A 20,500-nucleotide genomic window follows, 5' to 3' on the forward strand; every position below is an offset into this window, starting at 1 on the left:
ACAACAGCATTGGTCAGGGGCACACTGAATTCTTCACCTATGAAGTAAATTGCCAGTGGGCTTCCCCCATAAAATATGGCTTACAGCCGGCCTGGCTGTAAAGCATAACATGAATTTGGGGTAATACTCTACAACAATGGTGTCCAAGAGAAATGTAACAGATGGCGCAGGGCCCCACCCCCAAGACAGGCCCTGCTCCCCCATCAAGGGGGTGACCCCCTGCCCACAAGCCAGGAACCAAACACAGCCAGGATCCCTGCCCCCCTTCCCCCCAAGATTACTCACTTGGAACCACACAAGCCACCTCAGGCTGAAGCCATGCCACATGATCTGCCCGCAGCTGGAGCCGCCCCAGGCTGAAGTAATGCCACACCTGCTGCCCCATGGCTGGAGCACACTGGGGCTGGAGGAGCCACTTCCACTGCTGCCCCCACACACTTGTCCCATCATGTGGTGGGGTTCATGGGACGAACAGTTGGAGGGGCGCCCCACTTGTGTGGCTTTTCTCAGATGCATTTTGCCAAGCTCCACAGCCCTGTTCACTACATGTGGTGAATGTGTTGGACACTGTCGCTCTGCAAGGCATGTGGGTGTCTTGTTAATTAAGTCGAGACTGTAAAATATGTTACAGTTTTATTAGATATGCAGCCATTTGTTTTCAGAACTTGCTCCCCCATGAATCTCTGTGCTTTGATGTATAAACTTGTACTTGTTTTCACTAGAAACCTGACTAAGGCTGTGTCTATACATTCCACTTCTTATGGAAGCGGCATGCTAATGAGCTATCTGGAAGATGCTAATGAGATGCACAGCCTGTGGGGAATTTTGGGGAAGAAGGGCTTCTGGAAAGAGGATTTCCTTCTGGAAGATCCCTGTGGGCTGCATGTTTCCACGTGTACTTCAAAGTCTGGAAGAGCTTCTTCTGGACTCCAAACCACATGCTGATATGCTAATGAAGTGCAGAAAATTTTCATATGCTCCTCATTAGCATCTTCCAGATAGCTCATTAGCATGCTGCTTGTGGAAGAAGCAGCACATGGAGACGCGGCCCTACTCTGTTAGTGCTGGGAGGGTCCAATGGATTAGGAACTGGATGCTCTTGGAAGATGCTCAAAGGACTTGAGGTTTGGGGCGTGCCAATAACTAACATGCAACTGTGTGTTCTGTTATGCCTAGAGATTGTGTTGCCTGAGGTTAGTAGATCTGGAGGCCCTGAGCCATAAAAGGCATAAAGAAGGCTCCCACGTGCCATGGACAGGTGATACTGAAGTGCCTCACAATCCTGGGTTCCCCCAGGAAACCTCCCACCCTTCCCTGGCTACAACTCCAATGTTCCTTCCATGCTACTATCTCTGGGCCCAGCCCAGAAATGTTCTGTGGTCTATATTGGACATATATCTGTCCCTGCATGGTGGATCTGCCTGTTGTCTCCCTTTCACCCTTCATTCAAGGCTTATGCTTGTCCTTCTGGTCGGCGTGTGAGTCCCGTCCTAACTGCCACAAGCTGATAGGAGTAAAAGACTGTTACCCTTTATGTGGGCAGGAGCAGGCCATGATGAACGGTTTGTCTGGCTTTTTTTTTTTTTAAGTTGCACGTACAAGATAGTCAGTGAGATCCCCTAAGTAGATCTCTTTTCCCTGAATATTAAGCAAGTGCCCTGTAATTCCTGGAGCTGCAGCCTAAAAGCCATTCTCTGTAGTCTGATAAAGGACCTTACTGTGTTCAGTTTTCCTGTTGCTGTAGTCACTGCTGTGCACTAATATATCTGAAGCATCTTGAGCTGTCTTTAGCAATCATTCCCCGGAAATCTCTGTCAGCTAATGCACCTCCAGAGGCAGGGACCCCAGAGGCTTCCTTTTGTTCACATGCTCTTTACACAGCCTATTTGGCTTGTAGACCTTGTTGTTTCTATGGCACATTGTTTTCTAGCTTTTTGTCTCCATTGTATGAGTCCTAGTTATAGCTGGGCAGCAAAACACAATGTTTGTGTTTTCCAGGATTTCTGTGTATGTGGCAACTATCCTGTGATCTCATTCTGACTCAGCACAAGGGCAGAATGTCTGCAGTCTCAAAATGAAATAATGTAGAAGCACATGTATCTCAGAAACCAGCCCAGGTTTTTAAGACACTCGAAGCAGTATCAAGCAAGCCATCATCCCAAGCTTCTGGAATTTCTGATCTGAATCAGGAAATTTGTGTCATAGTCTCTGGACCATTTGTAGTAGGTGCTCAGTGTTTCTCCAGATGGCATCTACCCCCTTATGTAGGAGGGCTGACAGAATTGCTGGGCCCTGAGCAAGGTAAGGTGGAAGCAGGCACAGCATCAGACAGGAGGGACAGGGCTGAGAGAAGCCAGTCCTCAGGGCTGCCTGGACCACACCGTGCCCCTCCGTGTCAGTCATTAGCACTACACAGAGTGCACCGCCCAGGGCTTGAGTGGAGAGGTACATGCCATGAGGCTCCACCTGCCGCAACTGCCATAGTAGCTGTGGTGGCAGCTGATAGCTCCCCACCCTTTTGAATGTCAGTCCTTGGGGCAGTTGCCACCTGTGTATCCTCCCTGCCCCATCAATACCCTGGCACTTATGTATGTGACATTTATCATAGTTCAGCTTATGTCTGTTGGGACTGTAGAGTGGAAAACTGAGTCAACACATCCACCCAATTTCAGCTTTTCAGCTTTGTCTTCATCTAACACATTTTCAGACAGAATTATTGTCCTGACGGTATAAGTGACACACATTCATGACAGATAATTTATAACTGACATGAAAGTATAAGAAAATAGGCCCAAAGTACCACATTCTGGTGTGCTAGGAAGTTCTTCTTTCCTCCATGAGGTTTGCCACCAGCTTGATCTCCTGATGCTTCAGTTTCATTCTTCAGTTTCTGATCCAGCATTTCTCCAGGTTTAGACCATTTTTATATGTGTTATGCAGCTTCATACTGTCTATTACCTCGCTTTCCTCCCATCAGAATTCAGCACCTAATCTACTGATTTTTACATAAACCATGAATTATGCATGTGCAAGCACTAATCTCCTAGTTGCCTACAATTTTTCTGCTGATTGTTTTGTTTCTGTACTGTGCTGCCCTGGATGATCCTGTACCTATGTTTCCTAGAAAAAGAGATTTTTTTTTTTGTTTATCTTCATATGCTTGTATCTCTTATTTAGAGCTTTCAGCATGACTAATCTTACCAAAAATAATCATTTTAAACTAATCAGCAAAGCATATCAAAGAGAAATTAACAAATACACTCATACCAGGCAAACTTTTGGCCTGTGTGTTGCCATATCTATATTTCCTCAATATCCGTAATTACAATTAAAAATTAAAAATATACCTAACAAAGCTTTTAATCATGTTATTAGAAACCCTTTATCTTAGCCATGTTAGTCTGTAGCTTCACAAAAACAACAAGAAGTCTTGTAACACCTTAAAGACTAACAAAATCATACATTTATTAGACAATGAGCATTCATGGGTAAGATTTGCTTCATCAGATGATCTGATTCATCATATCTAATAAAGCAATTCCTATCCATGAAAGGTCATTACCTACTGAAAAAAATGGTTAGTCTTTAGGGTGCTACTGGAAAACTGCATCTTAAGTTATAGATCAGGGTGTGTGTTTTCATGTCTATTTCCTTCCCCTTCACGTATTAGAAGGGGCATTTTAGAAAGTATGCTGTGGATCTTTAGTGTCAACATGTTTTATCTTCTGTAAATGCCATGTTGTCATTTTTTTTCACATTGTTTGACATCCAAAAATCTCTATACATTTCTGTAGCTAAATCTTACCAATAATTTGCCTGTTACAGAATTTAAGGTGCTTTGATTTTTAGGCCTTGATTTCTAGTCAGTTTTAATAATACTCCCCAAAATCCATGCACACGTCTTCCAAACCCTAACCAGCTTTGGTTTTTGTCACATTTTTGTAGCAACTTGATATGTTAACCATGGATAAGAACCCCAGGTGCTAGAATATGGTGTCAATTTGCATTTCTGCGAATTCTGAGCTCACATTCTTGACTTCAGTCACCTGAAAAAGAAGCTTTTACATTGGATTGAATGTCCAACACTATATGTTAGCTCCCTCTCTCTGGTTATGTATCTCCTGTTCATGACCATGCTACCTTCAAAACTTTCATATCTCTCACTGCTACACGTTCCTTTTTTGCTTGGGTCACTTTCAGAATTTTTGGTGTGCTTCTCACCTGGGAGCTCAGAGCAAGTGTTTTTTCTTTTTTCCAATTTGCTTAATAATATATTGTTTGAAAGCAAGTGCAGAATTGGAGCAGACAGCCTCCAATCAAAATATCTCCAATGGGTCTTCTTGCTCCATTCCATCACTGCTCACAAAGTTTCTCTTTTAGGACCACAGAAAATCAACAGCAGAAAAGTAATTAAGCCGTACTCACCTCTGACGACTTTTTGCAAAGAAAGAAAGAAACCAAATTAATACACATAGTAACAGGTGTTGAGGGAGAAAGATAGTCTTCTGTGTACCCACAGAAAACACTCAGATGGAAAGTGGGGCAGGTAATACATCCTAGAATGGGGAATGCAATGAGTAGCATTTGGGGCCACTGAGCAAATTAATGGATACGTTACCTACCTTTAAATCAATCAGACTGTTTCAGCAGCTGTGTGTTATCAGTCTTGCTTGGCAGTACAGAGAGCTGAGCCCTTAGGGAGCCCAAAGTGAGGAAGAAGCTTCATTTGAGAGCAGATGCTTCAGAAGGCTACAGCATAACTTTAATTGGAGGAGGGGGGTAGCATAGTGATTAACCGAGAAACAAAACAGAGTGGTCTGTTAGGAAAAAGAAAAGTTTGCTGTTATTACCAAGATTGACCATGGAACTCAAAAAGGGGAGGCTGTTACACAACAACTGGAGCATCAATGAAGTTAAACAAAGGAATTGAAAACCAAGGTCACTTATTCCTCAGCTACTGCTAGTTGCCCAGTGGTTAGGAGACTATCCTGCATTTCAATAGACCTACGTGAAATCCCATCTCCACCACAGACTTCCTGTGTGACTTTGAGCAAATCATTTAGTCCCTCTGTGTCTCAGTTTCCCATCTTTAAAATGCAGGTAATAGCAGTGCCTTACCTCATAGGCAAATCCATTCAAGATTATAAAATGCTCAGAAGCTATGATACTGAGGGCTTTAGATATATGCAATAGATACTTTTTTGTATGCATATAAATACACACACACAAGCTTTACAGCTTATTTGTTTTCAAATGACCAGGAAACTCTTCATGTACCACTGAAAAAGCAGCTGCCTCAGGTGAGGAACACGGTGATGTTTCAGAATGAAGCACAACATTACAGATTTAAAAAGACGATACGAAGAACAGAAAGCCAAACTGAAAAACATCAGAATGCACTGTGGTTTCCCAAATTTGAAATTGGCAATGTCGTGGCACAACGGTGCTGTAGAATCTTTAATTATTGTGTAGGATTGGGACTTTAATTTAACTGTTATATGAAAATAAAGCTATAATAACTTGAATGCCTAACAGAGAAAACTGGAAAATAGAAAGTGTATGTTGAACCTCTCTAATCCAGAAATCTCTCATCTGGCAACATCTGTAATCTGACATAATTTTAGTTAGGTTTAGGATGATCATTTATCATGGGTATGACCAAGTTTCCTGTGGTCTCATAATGTTTGTTAAGAGGCACCAGTCCTGGCTGTCTGTGTTTTGTGCTGTTACTTAGCAGTAATTTACCCTTAGATGTCTTTTAAAAGCCCAGTAAGAGAGGAGGTGCTCGACAATACTGACTTCCCATTGTCCGGCAAATTCTTTTAGCCAGCACTAAGCAGGTCCTGAGGGTACTGGACTAGTGAGGTGTAACCTGTACCATGTGCCTATTGCACACCATATAATGAAATTATGTACAAATTCATTACAATATGGCCTTAGGACTAGTAAAAAACATGCAAATCCTCTTTATTTCCCCAATACCAATCTAGTGTTCTCCAGATCTACACTATATTCTGTTTAAAAGACTAAAAGGTTAAAGTGTAGCATTGACTGCACTGAATGCAGTAGTATATTCAACCAGTGAATTACTGAAAAGCCACACTACACCAGGGATACAGAAAGGAACCTATCTGGCAATCACAGAAATATATTCAGTGCTGGCAGTCTGGAGTATCAGAAATCTGTGGTCTTCTTTTATGTATATTGCACAATCAGCAACCAGATTCTTCTGCTGGAAACAGGTATTTAACATGTTCTCTAATGATCCATGAAAGGGAGTAAACATTGAACTGGCAAAATTGTAAATGCCGCAAAATTGTGAAGGGCAAAGACTCAAGGAATCTAACAAAGTGAGAAAAAATGGCAGAGGTAATTCAACACTGAACAAATTAAAATAATGAAAACCACAAAGCATAATCTGAAACATGGAGTAGATGTATCTCATAGAGCTGCGAGGGACCATGGGAGGTTATTGAGCTGAGTCCCCTGCCCTCAAAGCAGGACCTGCCAATATCTCTCACAGTTTTGTTTCAATCTAATTTAGTCTGCCCCAGAATATTGAAAGTCCCTCTCAAGGGCTGAGGTCATAAACCCAGGCTTACCAAGCCAATGCTCTAACCACTGAGCTATGTTCTCTATGTCCCCACCCATCCATCAACTGAAATGATCAAATGCATTGAAAACGGCATTGGATGCTGGATACTTCAACATATGGACTACTGGATGCATCAGCATGATCCTTCCTAATTTCCTACATTGCTGTCCTATTATAAAAGATAGTTTTTATCTACTGTTCTTATTAAAAACAACAAAAATAAAGAAAAAGCCACAATAAAAAAAACAAGGTAAAGGTAATGAAAATAGGCAATTCCACCCCACCCAAGGTCAAGGTCAATTAATCTCTGGGCACACATTGCATACAAAAATAAAGAGAGGATGTTAGTGACTCAGTGTCCCTGCCTGCAAAAGAGCAAAAGTAACGCTTACGCACCTTTGTGAAGTGCTTCTAGCTCTCTTTCTATCTATCTATGTGTATGATTATAAACAAGGTAGTCAGGGAAGCCCTGCGGAATTTGCTGACTGATTTCCAAGGCTGTATATACTATATGTCACCATAAGTTGATTTACATCCATTGCCTGTTATGGGGTATTGATGCCTCATGCCAAGCAGTTTTTCTTATTTGAATAGTGCTTATTCTTACCAGAGGTTTTACTGGAGACAATGTGACTATTCATGACAGGATGGGTTTTAGAATCAGGCCCTGCGTGTCTAAGAATCCAAGAACTGTGGGTGGCAGATCATACACATCAAAACTGGGTTATCTGTTATCCTTTTGGCACACACACAGAGCAAAAAGATGCAGACCCACAGTGTCTGCTGGACTGAGCCCGACTACCCTTCTGCTCATTTGGCATGCAACTGGTAAAACATAATTGGCGTGGCTATCCAATTTCAATAGGAGTTCTGATTTTAGAGGATTTGCATGCTCAAGTCATAGGACACTGCTGACCATATGCTCATGCTGATTAATGACACTTCTCAGGTGCATTGGAAGCACTTTTCTTCACCTCATTCCTCACTGCATGGCCAGGGTCCACCATCAATCAGTATAAACACACAGTCTGCCATTCATTGTTGTTTAATTAAACAACAGAAATCATTTCTACAGCTACTTCCAAGATAAATACTGTCTGATGCCTCAGCTCCATTTAGCCTTAAACCAAGAATGAAGGAATGTTCCATCAAGCACGTAGTTTCAGGGTGAGAATACTGCAGTGATTTAGTTTTTAATAAATCAGCTTACCTACCTCATGGGAATGGTGTCATGCTCAATTAATTAGTGTCTACCTAGGTGTTGATCTAATGCTCAGTGAAGCCGATGAATGTCCTTCCCACTAATTCCTATGGACTTTCGTTCAGTGTTTTGAGATATTTTGATGGAGGCCACTAGAGAAGTGCATGGTATTATTTGTACTAGGTGAAGTTGATACTTGGGCAGAAAGCCAGAAGAAGATGTAAGCATCCATGGGAATTAACTCACACATTGGCTTTGTGCAAGCCGCCTGAGTGGAGTGAATTTCACTCATTCAGTGTATTGAGGAATTGTAATGAAACTGGATGGATCGTTTCTCCTTTCCTAAAGTCCTTATAACTTTGGATTTATAGTGCGATTTTCAAAAGCCCTCTGTATTGGTTTAGCTCTGCCATTGAAATTAATGGTAAAAGACCTGTTAAACTCAGTGGGAGACCACTGAAGCCTATAGTGAAGCCTTTTGAAAATCCCATTCTAAGCCTGCAAGTTTTTTTAATTTGTCTATTCCTTAAGGTGGCCTTATTGTCTTGTGTTTTTCAGAGGATGCTTATAAAACTCAAGTACGAATTGATGATGAACCAGCTTACCTGGACATTCTCGATACAGCTGGACAGGTGAGTAGTGTTCTTATGTAAACTTTCATAACAGAGATAAAAGCAAGGACCTTAGCTCCCATAAAGGGTTCACTAACATCCAGAGAAGCTTCGCTATTCAGGTACAAATATAGCCGTGTCAACACAATACAGAGGAACTAGTGCCAACAAAAAATCCAGGGGAACATCAGAAATAAACTTAATTTCCTGGTCAGTAGAGAGAGGTAACATTAAGGGAAATGATTAGTATAGTACAATAAAGGATTTCCACATATTCACATGGAGAATGTATTGTAATGAAGAAACACATAATCGTTACTGCACAGTTGACCTGAATATTTATGTTGTCTCTAGTCAATAAGAGCAATCTGTTGTAGTTTATTGATATCATTAACGGTTTTTATTTTCCACTTCTATGTTATATTTCATTGTTAATAAAGTCCCTTATTAGGTAAACAGATGTTTGTATTGTATTCTTGTTATCATCTTTCTATCAAAATGTCAATGTGATATCAAAAGTTAAATATCAACATTTTACAATGAATCCTTTTGATTCATTTCAAAATTCTGAAAATCAAAACAGTTTGTCAAAAACATAATTTTCCTGCTGGCAACTTTGATTTTGATTCAACCACATTGTAAGGAGGAAAATGTTTGTGTTGGATGCTTTCCTAACAGCTGCATTTTGCAGGGTGTGGCTACCTCAGTGTTGTATCTGGCATATTTGAGCCGCGTCTACACAAGCCGGCTACTTCGAAGTAGCCGTGCCAACTTCGAAATAGTGCCCACCACGTCTACAAGTGGCGAGCGCTATTTCGAAGTTGAAATCGACGTAAGGCGGCGAGATGTCGAAGTTGCTATCCCCAACAGGAGATGGGAATAGCGCCCTACTTTGACGTTGAACATCAAAGTAGGGCATGTGTAGATGATCCACGTCCCGCAACATCGAAATAGCGGGATCCACCATGGCGGCCATCAGCTGAGGGGTTGAGAGATGCTCTCTCCAGCCCCTGCGGGGCTCTATGGTCACCATGTGCAGCAGCCCTTAGCCCAGGGCTTCTGGCTCCTGCTGCTGCAGCTGGGGATCCATGCTGCATGCACACGGTCTGCAACCATTTGTCGGCTCTGTGGATCTTGTGCTGTTTAGTGCAAGTGTGTCTGGGAGGGGCCCTTTAAGGGAGCGGCTTGCTGTTGAGTCCGCCCTGTGACCCTGTCTGCAGCTGTTCCTGGCACCCTTATTTCGATTTGGGCCGCTTTGGCATGTAGATGCTCCCCTGCAGCACCTACTTTGATGTAGTGCTGCCCAATGTCAATGTTGAACGTCAATGGCACCAGCCCTGGAGGACGTGTAGATGCTATTCATCGAAATAGCTTATTTCGATTTCGCTACATCGAAATAAGCTATTTTGATGTAGCATCCCCGTGTAGACGTAGCTTTGGAGCGATAAAACTGCAGTTGACTAGGGGGAATAGGACGGAGACCTTATGAGGAAGGAAGCTTAAGCTGAATTTTCAGCCTTTTTCTCTTCAATCATGGGTCAGCAGCCCCCCCATCACGTATTTTCCTTGGCATGCAATGTGGGAATTCAGCCACGCCTCTCCTCCCTCACGCAGCCGGGAGCTTCCTCAAACCCATGCTGTCTGTGGATTAACAGAAGACCAGCTAGTGCTACCAACCACCACCTCAGTAGGAAAGCTCTGCCTCTTTATTTATTATCAAAGCAGGTGTAAGTTGGACTATTAGTGACTTTAAAAATTATCATAGGTGCTTGGACCATGCACAGAGGTCAAAAAGTCTAATTTCAGCACTTCTCCTCAGAAAGGTGTCTGACCTCCATCTCAGATGTTTCTTTATGCACTGTCTACCTTGAAACTCACCCCATGTGGCTGTCTGTTAGTTATTCTCATGGCATTCCTTGAACCACCAGGCTTGAAAGTCCTTTTTCACATGAATTTGTCTTACACTGGTGTAAATCCATTCACTTCCAAGGAATGATTCTGGGATTCTAATGGTGGGAGTAAAAGAGACTCAGGCTTCCTGGCTTTTATTTCTGCCTCAGATGTACCTACTGATTATCAGTGAGTGGCAGCTACCCCTCCAATACAAAGAGCTTTCACGCAAGCCACTTTCAGCAGCTTTTCGGTTAAAGTTCAAAATGTGCTGCTGCATCTGCAGCCGTGTTTAAATCCTCCCTCATGAACACGCACAGCAGTTATCCCCTTTGTTATGTTCTCTCACCATTTGCTGAGAGAAAGCTTTTATTCCTGTCCCTCATGGCTCATGATCCAAAGCTCCTTATTGAATCCCCATATAGGGCTTTGATAAAAAGCACCACAAAGAACCTACTTGTGGAAAGAGAGCAAGAGCCTACATGAGCCAAGATAGGCAGGCAAACTAATTTTCAAACTGAGATGTCTCTTACACAGGAAAAGGGTAACAGAGAGGTAGCCATGTTAGTCTGTATACCAACACTACAAAACAGCAGTCATGTAGCACTTTAAAGACAAACAATTACATTATTAATAAATTATTTTGTTAGTCTTTGACGTCCTGCATGACTATAGAAAAATGGGTGAATGGATCTGACAATCAGAACATAAATCATCACCATTATTGTACCAAATTTGCATGTCCAAAAGTGAGATATTTTTAAGTGCAGAAATACATTTTCCAGATTGAGGCTAATTTTTCAATGTGCTGTGGGATATTATTTGAGAGAGAATATCCTTCGTCTGGAGCTGTTTGTGCATGAATTCTGTTTTACACAGGCACTTCCAATCTGACAATGACAGCACGCTCTGTACTGAAATCTGTCTGTCAAATTGCCAGCAAATCACAAGACATGTTTATCCTGCCACCTGCCACGGCTAGGTTTTTTACCCCAGGCATTGAGCTCTAAAGAGAGTACCATACTAACCCAAGACCTCTTCAGCTAAATGTGCTTTTTCAGACTAAATATCTTAGTCTGATGACTCACTCTGATTTTTATCTGTGATCTTTCAGGTTATTATCAAAACAGTCTGCTGCCTAATTCAGAATCAGTGCAAGGTGAATCTCAAACCAAGCTACTGAAGCTTATCTTAAGGAAATGTGAAATGCACTTTTGGCAGTAATAACATTTTAATGGGTCTTTAGAGATTATTCTTTTATGGAGAAAATAATTTTAATGCACATTTTCTTCTGTAATGCAACGTGTATATGAATATTCACATTTTATTTTTAAGGCACTCTATTAGTGAGGTAAGCAGTGAACATTATTACAATAACATGCTAAGGGAGAACATCAATTTAATTTTCTTCTTCTATTTATTTGCTAGGAAGGCTGGTGTCAGCTTTCAGGAAAAAAAATCAAACCATGGTCTCAAATGCTTCATTGAATTCTTTATCATAGCAAACTACTTTATATTTTGACACTCAGGCTACGTCTACACGTGCAGCCAATATCGAAATAGCTTATTTAGATGTTGCGACATCGAAATAGGCTATTTCGATAAATAACGTCTACACGTACTCCAGGGCCGACAACGTCGATGTTCAACTTCGACGTTGCTCAGCCCAACATCGAAATAGGCACAGCGAGGGAACGTCTACACGTCAAAGTAGCACACATCAAAATAGGGATGCCAGGCACAGCTGCAGACAGGGTCACAGGGCGGACTCAACAGCAAGCCGCTCCCTTAAAGGGCTCCTCCCAGACACAGTTGCACTAAACAACACAAGATACACAGAGCTGACAACTGGTTGCAGACCCTGTGCCTGCAGCATAGATCCCCAGCTGCCGCAGAAGCAGCCAGAAGCCCTGGGCTAAGGGCTGCTGCCCACGGTGACCATAGAGCCCCGCAGGGGCTGGAGAGAGAGCATCTCTCAACCCCCCAGCTGATGGCCGCCATGGAGGACCCAGCAATTTCGACGTTGCGGGACGCGGATCGTCTACACTGTCCCTACTTCGACGTTGAACGTCGAAGTAGGGCGCTATTCCTTCAGTCTTTCAGAGAGAGACAAAATCAATCTCATCACTAAATCACATTGTTTCTGAAGCTATAAATTTGGGAGAAGAATTTGAGGTTTGGGGAAGATATTAAACAAAGAAATTCTCACAAATCATAGATTCAGTGACAGAAACAGACCTTGTTGTGCCATAATCTAGGCAAGGCACTCAATGACTTGAGTGGAAAAAGAGCCCAAGTTGCATCAAGACAATTTGTCTAGTTACAGCCGGTGATCAGGAGCTAAAATTCTGGTTTATTTCCTATCTCTGTCATCAAAGGAATCACAGCATAACCAAGGGCAAGTCACCTTTCCTTTGTATATTTCCTCACCCTCAGCCTGACAGATGTGATAAATGGCTGTCAGACACAGATATTGACTTATGCTGAATATCAGAGTTTATTAATGCCAGAGGTGCTGATATCTCCATTCTTCCCACAAAAGAAGTGGATTTCAAACTATATAACCACTGAAAAGTGGAATGTCCCAAGTCATCATTGTGTCCCGCACCATGCGTAATAGCAGCTAGATTTCTCGTCAACTTCTTTTCCCAGGGATTCCTATTAGACAAGCAACGTTCTGTTCATGATTAGCGTTCCATATTAAGGCTGAAAGAAAGTTTTCTGTTGAAACATTGTTTCTTCAAAATATAAGACTTTTTTTCTAAACAATTTCTAATGGAAATATATATTTTGGGTTTTTCCCCCAAAACACATGGAAATGAACAGCTTTACATGTGTTTGTGTGTGTGTGTTTTAAAACATTTGTTTTCCAAAACAAAACATTGGTTTGTGCTTTTCTCTACAAAACCTCAAGCAACCAGACCCATCACAACAAAAATTTTGGACCATTTAAAAGAAAAAAACTGGGGTGAATATTGTTTTTGTTTGTTTCCAGACTTTTCAGCAAATTTCTTACTGTTGTATTTTCCAAACAGTTTCATAATAGTAGGTACTGGGCACCAGCTTAATAAGCTCATCCACCACCACCCAAACTCCCCTTCCCCCCAGTACTTAAAGCACCGCATCGTTATATGGCTCCATCCCTTTTAGGGATGCGTGCATCCCATTGCTGTTACCACAGTTACTCCTCTGATTATGAAGTGGATGTTCTTAGATTTTGCTGGCCAATAGAGGAGAAATTAATGTAATGGATTCTGGGTGTATGCTCAATATGGCGTGCTTTATTTTCACATATGTACCAAGGGCGGACACAAAAAGATCAAAGGCTGCAAGGTGCTCACAAACCCAGTGTCCACCAGAGATCATACACTCCGTCAAGTATTTCTTCTGTTATGGCAGTGCTGCCTTATGGTGCCTGCCGTGATACAATAAATACTTGACCAAGTTTATGGCCTCTGGTGGAGTATGGGTTTGTGGGCACCTTGCAGGCTTTGGATCACAGTGAGGAGCATTGCAGAGAGTGCCATGTGGGAAGAGAATCATCACAAGGACCCCCTCCAAGAAAAATGTCACCACTTACCTCAGTGGCTCCAGGGAGGCTGAGTTTGGAAGAGAAGGTGAGACCTGACTTTGTGATGACTAGAAAAGAGGATTGGCAGCTGCTGGACATGCGTGTGACAAGTGCTGGGAACTGAGAGCCCTGGTGTCATGCGTAAAAAAAGCTCAAATCACACCATCATAACCTGGACCACCCGAATGATGCTGGAGAGAATATTGAAGGATATGATCAGCTGTCACTACCCTGACAGCCTAAAGCAGAACCTGAACCAGGCCTAGTTATGTGAGGTAACCAGCAAGTGGGACACCAACAACTACTTCCTTCCTGGGGGTAGCTTCACTCCGTTCACCAACTCACAGTTCCTCTTCCAGGTCTGGCTCAGCTGTGCTCCCCATAACAGAGCTGTCCACCATGGGAGCCAACACAGGCTCTACAGGAAGTGTGGATACGCTAATGAGATGTTGCCCTACATCCTGTGTGGTTGCCAGATCCACCCCAGAGCCTGGCTATTCTGCCACAACTCCATCCAGGACCAGTAGATCAAAGCCATTCCTCATACCTACAGGGGATCACTGTTGATTCTGCCATGTTCTGAATGGGCATCTTGCTGTGATCTAACATCATCATGACCAAGGAGGAGAAGGAGAGGGTCATGCTGGTGAATGTTATAGTGCCCTATAAAAACAGGAACCTGCCTTCCACAGGGCCTGATCTTGGGAGGTGGAGAAGTGCACACAGCTGGTGGACACCCTGACAGCCCAGGGCTATAAGGTCCAGATCCACACCCTGACTGTGGAAGCCCTGTTCATGAGGGACCCTCAAAAGGAGTCTGGGCTGACAGTGTGCAGACTCAGTCAGTGATATGTGCAACTCATGTGGCATCTCATGGTTTCCAGTGCCATCTGGTGGTCCAGAGGCATCTACATGAAACACGTCAGGGGGCACCATCAGTGTCAGGGTGAGTGAATGAGACCACCAAGAAGGGAAACAGTCAGGAAAATAACCCCCTTCCTTCCCACTCAAACTGCATCTCTTTTTTAAAGAGGACTCATCAAATAATGACAGACCCCTCCACGTCACTGCCACAGGTTCTGACTCTATGCACTGTATGGGAGATGTACCAAAGAACACATATTCTCTGATGCTTAAAAACTCACATACCCCAATCTAGGACAATGCTGGTGACGTACCTTACTTATCCCATGAACTTTACAACTGATACTTATGACTAGGCCCATCAATGGTGGTGGTGGGCAAATGGGTCAGCTGCACAGAGGCCTGGCATTTCAAAAGGACATGAAGTTCCTTCTGCTATCACTTTGGCAGACGCAGCAGCTGGAGCTCTGGATCCCTTTGAAACTGCTCCATGCAGCACTGCTCCATGTGGTTCTGAGTCGGGGGCAGCACTGCAGTCTGAGTGGCATTAGGGCTGACAGCCTTTGGCTTTGTGCCTTCTAGGGCATGGAGATGGGCCCGCCCCCACCTTGCCCAGCAGCCCATGGTAGCCATTGGCCCTGATGCTTGTGAATTTTTATACTGCAAGCTTAACCCCAGATCTACAGACTGGCCTGCCTTTTTGATGTATGTAATGTGAACCTGATTTCATACATTAGTTTTAGTGATAAAAAAAGGTGGTTCTGGTTCAAGGCAACTATGGTTCAGAAAAAGCTGGCAGTGTTGTATTCTGCTCTACTGCCATTGGATGCCGCACCAAGACATTGGCTGATGGAGGTTCCAAAGCAGGGCCCCTGGAAAAGAGGAGGCCAATCAAGAGAAAAGATGTTGAAATGCCCTTGATGAAGTAAGTGCATATTCACCTCTTATCTGAACTGCCCAAGCCTTTTGATTCCAGGAGATTGCATGGGGAATCTCACAGGACCCAGCTTTCTAAAGAGATACTTGGTGTCTTCCATTTCATGATCATGAGAAAGTTTATAAATGAAAGCTTACTGTCATGATACCATATATCAGCATGTCAGCTTCTGTTTTCCCAGGCAGAATCAGGAAGAGAGGTGCATACAAATAAATGAAATTAACAAGCAAGCAGACATCAGTGAATGCTGCAGCTCAAGTTTTCATTGCATGCTCCTGCTGCCAAGTATTTTAGTTGATTCAACCCCTTTCAAACATTTTTTTTCTGACCCTTAAAAACCTGGACTTGCTTGACTCTACTGTTGGGTATGAAAAGCCTCCAAAGTGGAAAGAGTGGGCAAGAGAGGAATTGTTTCAAGAAAATTATTAATGCAATATAGATATCATTCAGATTTGTATGTCTCTTGCTTCCTCCATCCTAGATAGATTTTCTCTCCTGCTTTTGTTAGGGACTGATAGCTAATAAGATTATATTGGTGCCACAGCAGTTTTATATAATTACCAGAACAGTGGGAGGACACAAAGCAAACTTTGCTCAGAAAGCACTACTCATAAAAAAAAAAAGCAAAACCTCATCTTTAGATATACTAATTGTGCCAGTATACATCTGTAGGTCTACTTTTTTTAATTCTGGTCTCTTTTATCTTCCGCATCTTAGCTGCAACTTGGCATCTGACCCCTATTTTAAGACTGGAGGAGAAAAATAAAAACTTGATCACATTCTTCTCTTGTCATGCTCCCTGCATTATTCTGGCAGCAGCAAAGATTGGTCATTAGGGCTGCATCTACATGAGCTAGTTCTTTCGGAAAAACCAACTCTTTTTTGAAAGAACATGCAGAGCACCTATGCATAAAATGTGCTCTTTCGATCCAAAATTGAAAGAATGCACCTCTGCTTCCAGAAGCCCTATTCCTCTCCAGGATCTTTTGATCCGCATGTTTGTGTGTGGACACACTCTTTTGAAAGGTGTCTTTTCAGAAGATATCTTCCAGAAGAACTTCTTTTGAAGGATCTCTGCAATGTAGCCATAGCCTTCCAGAACAGCTTATTTCAAAATAATGCTGTTGCGTAGACATACTGTGAAAGCCCTCAGTATCATTCAGTATCTTGTATCATCCAAATGACCCCAACCTCACCCAAGACCATAGTTCTGAGCCTTGTTTTGATATTCATAATAACCCTACGAGGCAGGAAGAACTCCCATGCACATTTCTCAGGTGAGCAACTGAGTCACAGATAGACTAAGGCCTAAATGCACAGAGGGACTTCAATGGCATGACCCTGAAGATCACAGCATCTAACTAGTAGACATCTAGAAAATCACAAGAGCAAAGCTGCCATTCACAAAGCTGGAGGTAGGTGTCTAGGACCCCTATACAATGAATGCTAAAAGATAGACACCTTAGAAGATTATCACATAGTCAGTGAGCCTCCCAAGATAGCTGATGGAAGATGCTGATGGCAGGGTAATGACCTAAGTCCAACTCCTTCACTGAGATAGGTGCCTCTTTCCAGGTTGGGCAGAGGCTCCGGTCTCCTGTGGCAATCCACAGACTGTAATTGCTTGCCAGCCTTAGGCACTGAAGGCACTTCTTTGTATTAAAAATATCATTCACAATTATATGATATCTACAGCACTACAGAGGTTCAAGCCCCAGAAAATGCTTAGCTGGAATTTCACTATTTGTAATGGTGACATGCTGGAAGAGGGGAAAAAACAGGTTGATATTCAGATCCCATGTTAGGTTTGCATCTCTAGCGGGTGGGGGAAAACAGCCATCTCTGGGGACATGTACAGCAAACAAACTAGATACAGAAGTCAGCACAAGGCAATAAATATGCAAACCCAGAATGTCATTCTTATCACTTATCAGAACATCAATGTGTCAATTTCATGACCTTCTGTGTTACCTTTGCTGAGCCACACTAGGGAGAATTGTAAGTCTGGAGTCCTTGTGTGAGCTGACACGGGTTGATTGTAATCCCTGACGAGGCTTTGCCTGCCAGCTGCAGTCATTACCTCCATTCTGCTGTTATTCTGCTGTTTACTAAAACATATTTACTGAGCAATTAATTCCTTCTCTTTACCACTTACGATGCATTTTCATGATAAAAGATGAAAATCTCTTTTATTCTTTCCTGAATACAGATGAGGAGGTGGGGAAGTGTTTTATGGCACACAGCAAATGAAATGCACCTGGGGTGTGTCAAGACAGTTAACAAAGAGCCTTGCTTCAATGAATGCATTTACAATAAAATTGTAAAAGTCTTTATTCTGAGGGAAGAAACTATTAGCATTAACATGAAAAAAAAGTTCGCTGTGCTAGAGACTGTTGCATGAAGGCGTTTTATTGCTAGTGTGGAGCATCGATTTGGTGCTTCCAACCCTGTTTCAGGGTGAATGGAAACCCTGTGTTGACTCCCAGATGAGAGATTATGTATTTTCTTTATTGAGTATGACAGGGAAGGCTGATGCTTTATGAAAAAGCTGAATAATAAAGCTCCACTCGCAGCACAGGTGCAGCAAATTGGGGAATGCCTATCACCTTAGGCATGGGGACAGCGTAAAGAAAGAAAGCCCAGTGCAGAGAAGTTACTGTTGGAATGATGTTCTGAAAGCCAGTGCTGGTTAGTTAGTAACCCCTTTAGGAGGCAAGAAAACAGCCATCATGCTGTTTTGCCATTTCTGGTGGGTACTTTCACAGGCCTTTGTTGTGCTTCATTTTTCTACTATGGAAAAGATCCTTGTTATTTTTTCATTGCTACTGTTTTGAGGCAGACTGACCCTTCAGTATCCCTGACACTTTGCAACGCTAAGGAAAAGATGATGTGCAGAACAAAATGTTCTTCTATCAGTCACTGGGGCAGCACTACCAGACAGGGATGGCAGGTTTGTGTAAATTTTTATGGTGCCCTGAACACTCATGCACCTATCTCTCACCCACTTAAACTCCCTCCCCCTCACCTGCCTGAAGCTCTGGGAGAAAGTTTGTGTGGGGGAGGGATTTTGGATGCTGGGTGCAGGATCTGGACTGGCATAGGAGACTGGGATGCAGGGCAGTGCAGGCTCTGGGCGGGAGTTAAAGTACAGGAGGGGGTCTGGGATTGGAATCTGAGAGGAAATGTGGGTGTGGGAGGAGGTTTGGTTTGTTGGCTCTGCGACAAGGTTGGGTGCTGGGTGCAGACTCTGTGCTGGGCCAGAGGGCACAGTACAGAGTTTGAGAGCAGAAAGAGGTGTGGGGGAAGAAGTGGGGGTACAGAAGGTAGCCTGGGGCTTCAGGGGGTATGAAAGCCAGGGTGCTAGGAGGCTGGGTGGGTCCTCCACACACTGTTGCCTGCAGACACCACTTCCACTGCTCCCATTGAGTGCATGGGCTGTGTATGGAGACACCTCTTACCATGGGGCTCAAGGAAGTGGTTGCACCCCCACAGGCCATTTTAAATCACAAGATGGCTGTCAGGCTCAGAGATGTACTGTGGGGGACCACACAGGAATGATGAGTTGACCCCAGGAAGAGAGTTGGTCCTGAAATTTGCTGTAGCGGGCCTCCAGGTCAGGAATATTCCTAGCACCTTGGGACCATGGCCCACACCTGAAATCAGAAACAAACTAGATTCATGGAAATGTAAATAAAGACAGCATTGGTTGAAAAGGCATTACTCCTAATATATAGTGGTGCTTGTTTCAGCAGGTTCCCACAGCTGAAAACTCTGAAAGGGTATAGCAGGAAGATTTGTGGGTGATGGAAAACAAGGATAAGCCTGGGCTGGAAGGCTCAAACAAATTCTGATGCATATCCACACTTCTGAAGTAGAAGGATATTCAGATCTCGTGTTCCAGTTCAGGCTTATGTCTAGTGCAGGTACATGTGGTCAACAGAGACCACTGATCTTTGCTTCCAACTTGCTTGGCCCTACTATTCCCTCAGAAACTCCACAGCTATAGCCCTACCTTGGTGTAGGTGGAAAAGCATCTAACCAAGATCACGAGCTATAAAAAGTGAAAAGGGGCTTAGAGCCTATCTAATATCTGAGATTTTTTTTCATTATTTTGTTTATGCTATCTTGAATACCCCGATGCTCTGGCAACGAACATAATGTTAAACCCTCTAGAGAGAGAAGGAGAACCTCAGTGTCTCTGTATTCCGTCTGTCCTAATATTGATGACTGCTTCCCTTTAAGATATCTGAAGTTCCAAAGTCCCTCAAGTACTTAAATACACTTGAGCTGTGTCTACACTTGCATTCCTCCTTCAAAATGGCATCCAAATGAAGGAAATTGAAAATGCAAATGAAGTGCAGATTTACATATCTGGAACCTCATTTGCATATTCTTTTGAAAGAGCTTTTTTTAAAAGAAGAAAAGTAGTGTAGATGCAGCTCTTTAGAAAGTAAACCCCATCTTCAAAAGCATCCTTCTTTCCTTTTTCATGGGAAGAAGGGTTCTTTCGAAGATGGGGTTTACTTTCAAAAGATCTGCATCTACACTGCTTTTCTTCTTTTGAAATAATATGCAAATGATGCATCTGCATTATTGATTTCCCTCACTTGCATGCCTCTTTCGAAAGAGGAATGCAAGTTTAGACACAGCCTCACTGTGCAGGAATAGAGCCAAATGTGATACCTTGAAGGGACATCCATATGCAACAGAACAATGCAAGAGAAACCTCAAGAGGGCACTCATTTGTGTGAGATTTACAGCATTTTCCTTGTGGACTTAGGTGATTTGGGTACACTTTGGGTATTTATCCAATTACAAGCTGAAATTCTGT

The 20,500-nt window shown here is 42.9% G+C and overlaps 1 protein-coding gene across 1 annotated transcript in view; it reads left to right on the top strand.

Annotated features, from left to right (window-relative positions):
• RIT2 (Ras like without CAAX 2) overlaps positions 1–20,500 on the top strand; it is a 205,561-nt gene that overhangs the window by 35,584 nt on the left and 149,477 nt on the right. Inside the window, exon 3 of the mRNA XM_074995967.1 lies at positions 8,355–8,428. Within this exon, the coding sequence (XP_074852068.1) occupies positions 8,355–8,428 (74 nt within the window). The remainder of the gene's footprint in view (positions 1–8,354; positions 8,429–20,500) is intronic.

Source organism: Carettochelys insculpta, chromosome 5, assembly GCF_033958435.1.
Source record: "Carettochelys insculpta isolate YL-2023 chromosome 5, ASM3395843v1, whole genome shotgun sequence".
NCBI lineage: Eukaryota > Metazoa > Chordata > Testudines > Carettochelyidae > Carettochelys > Carettochelys insculpta.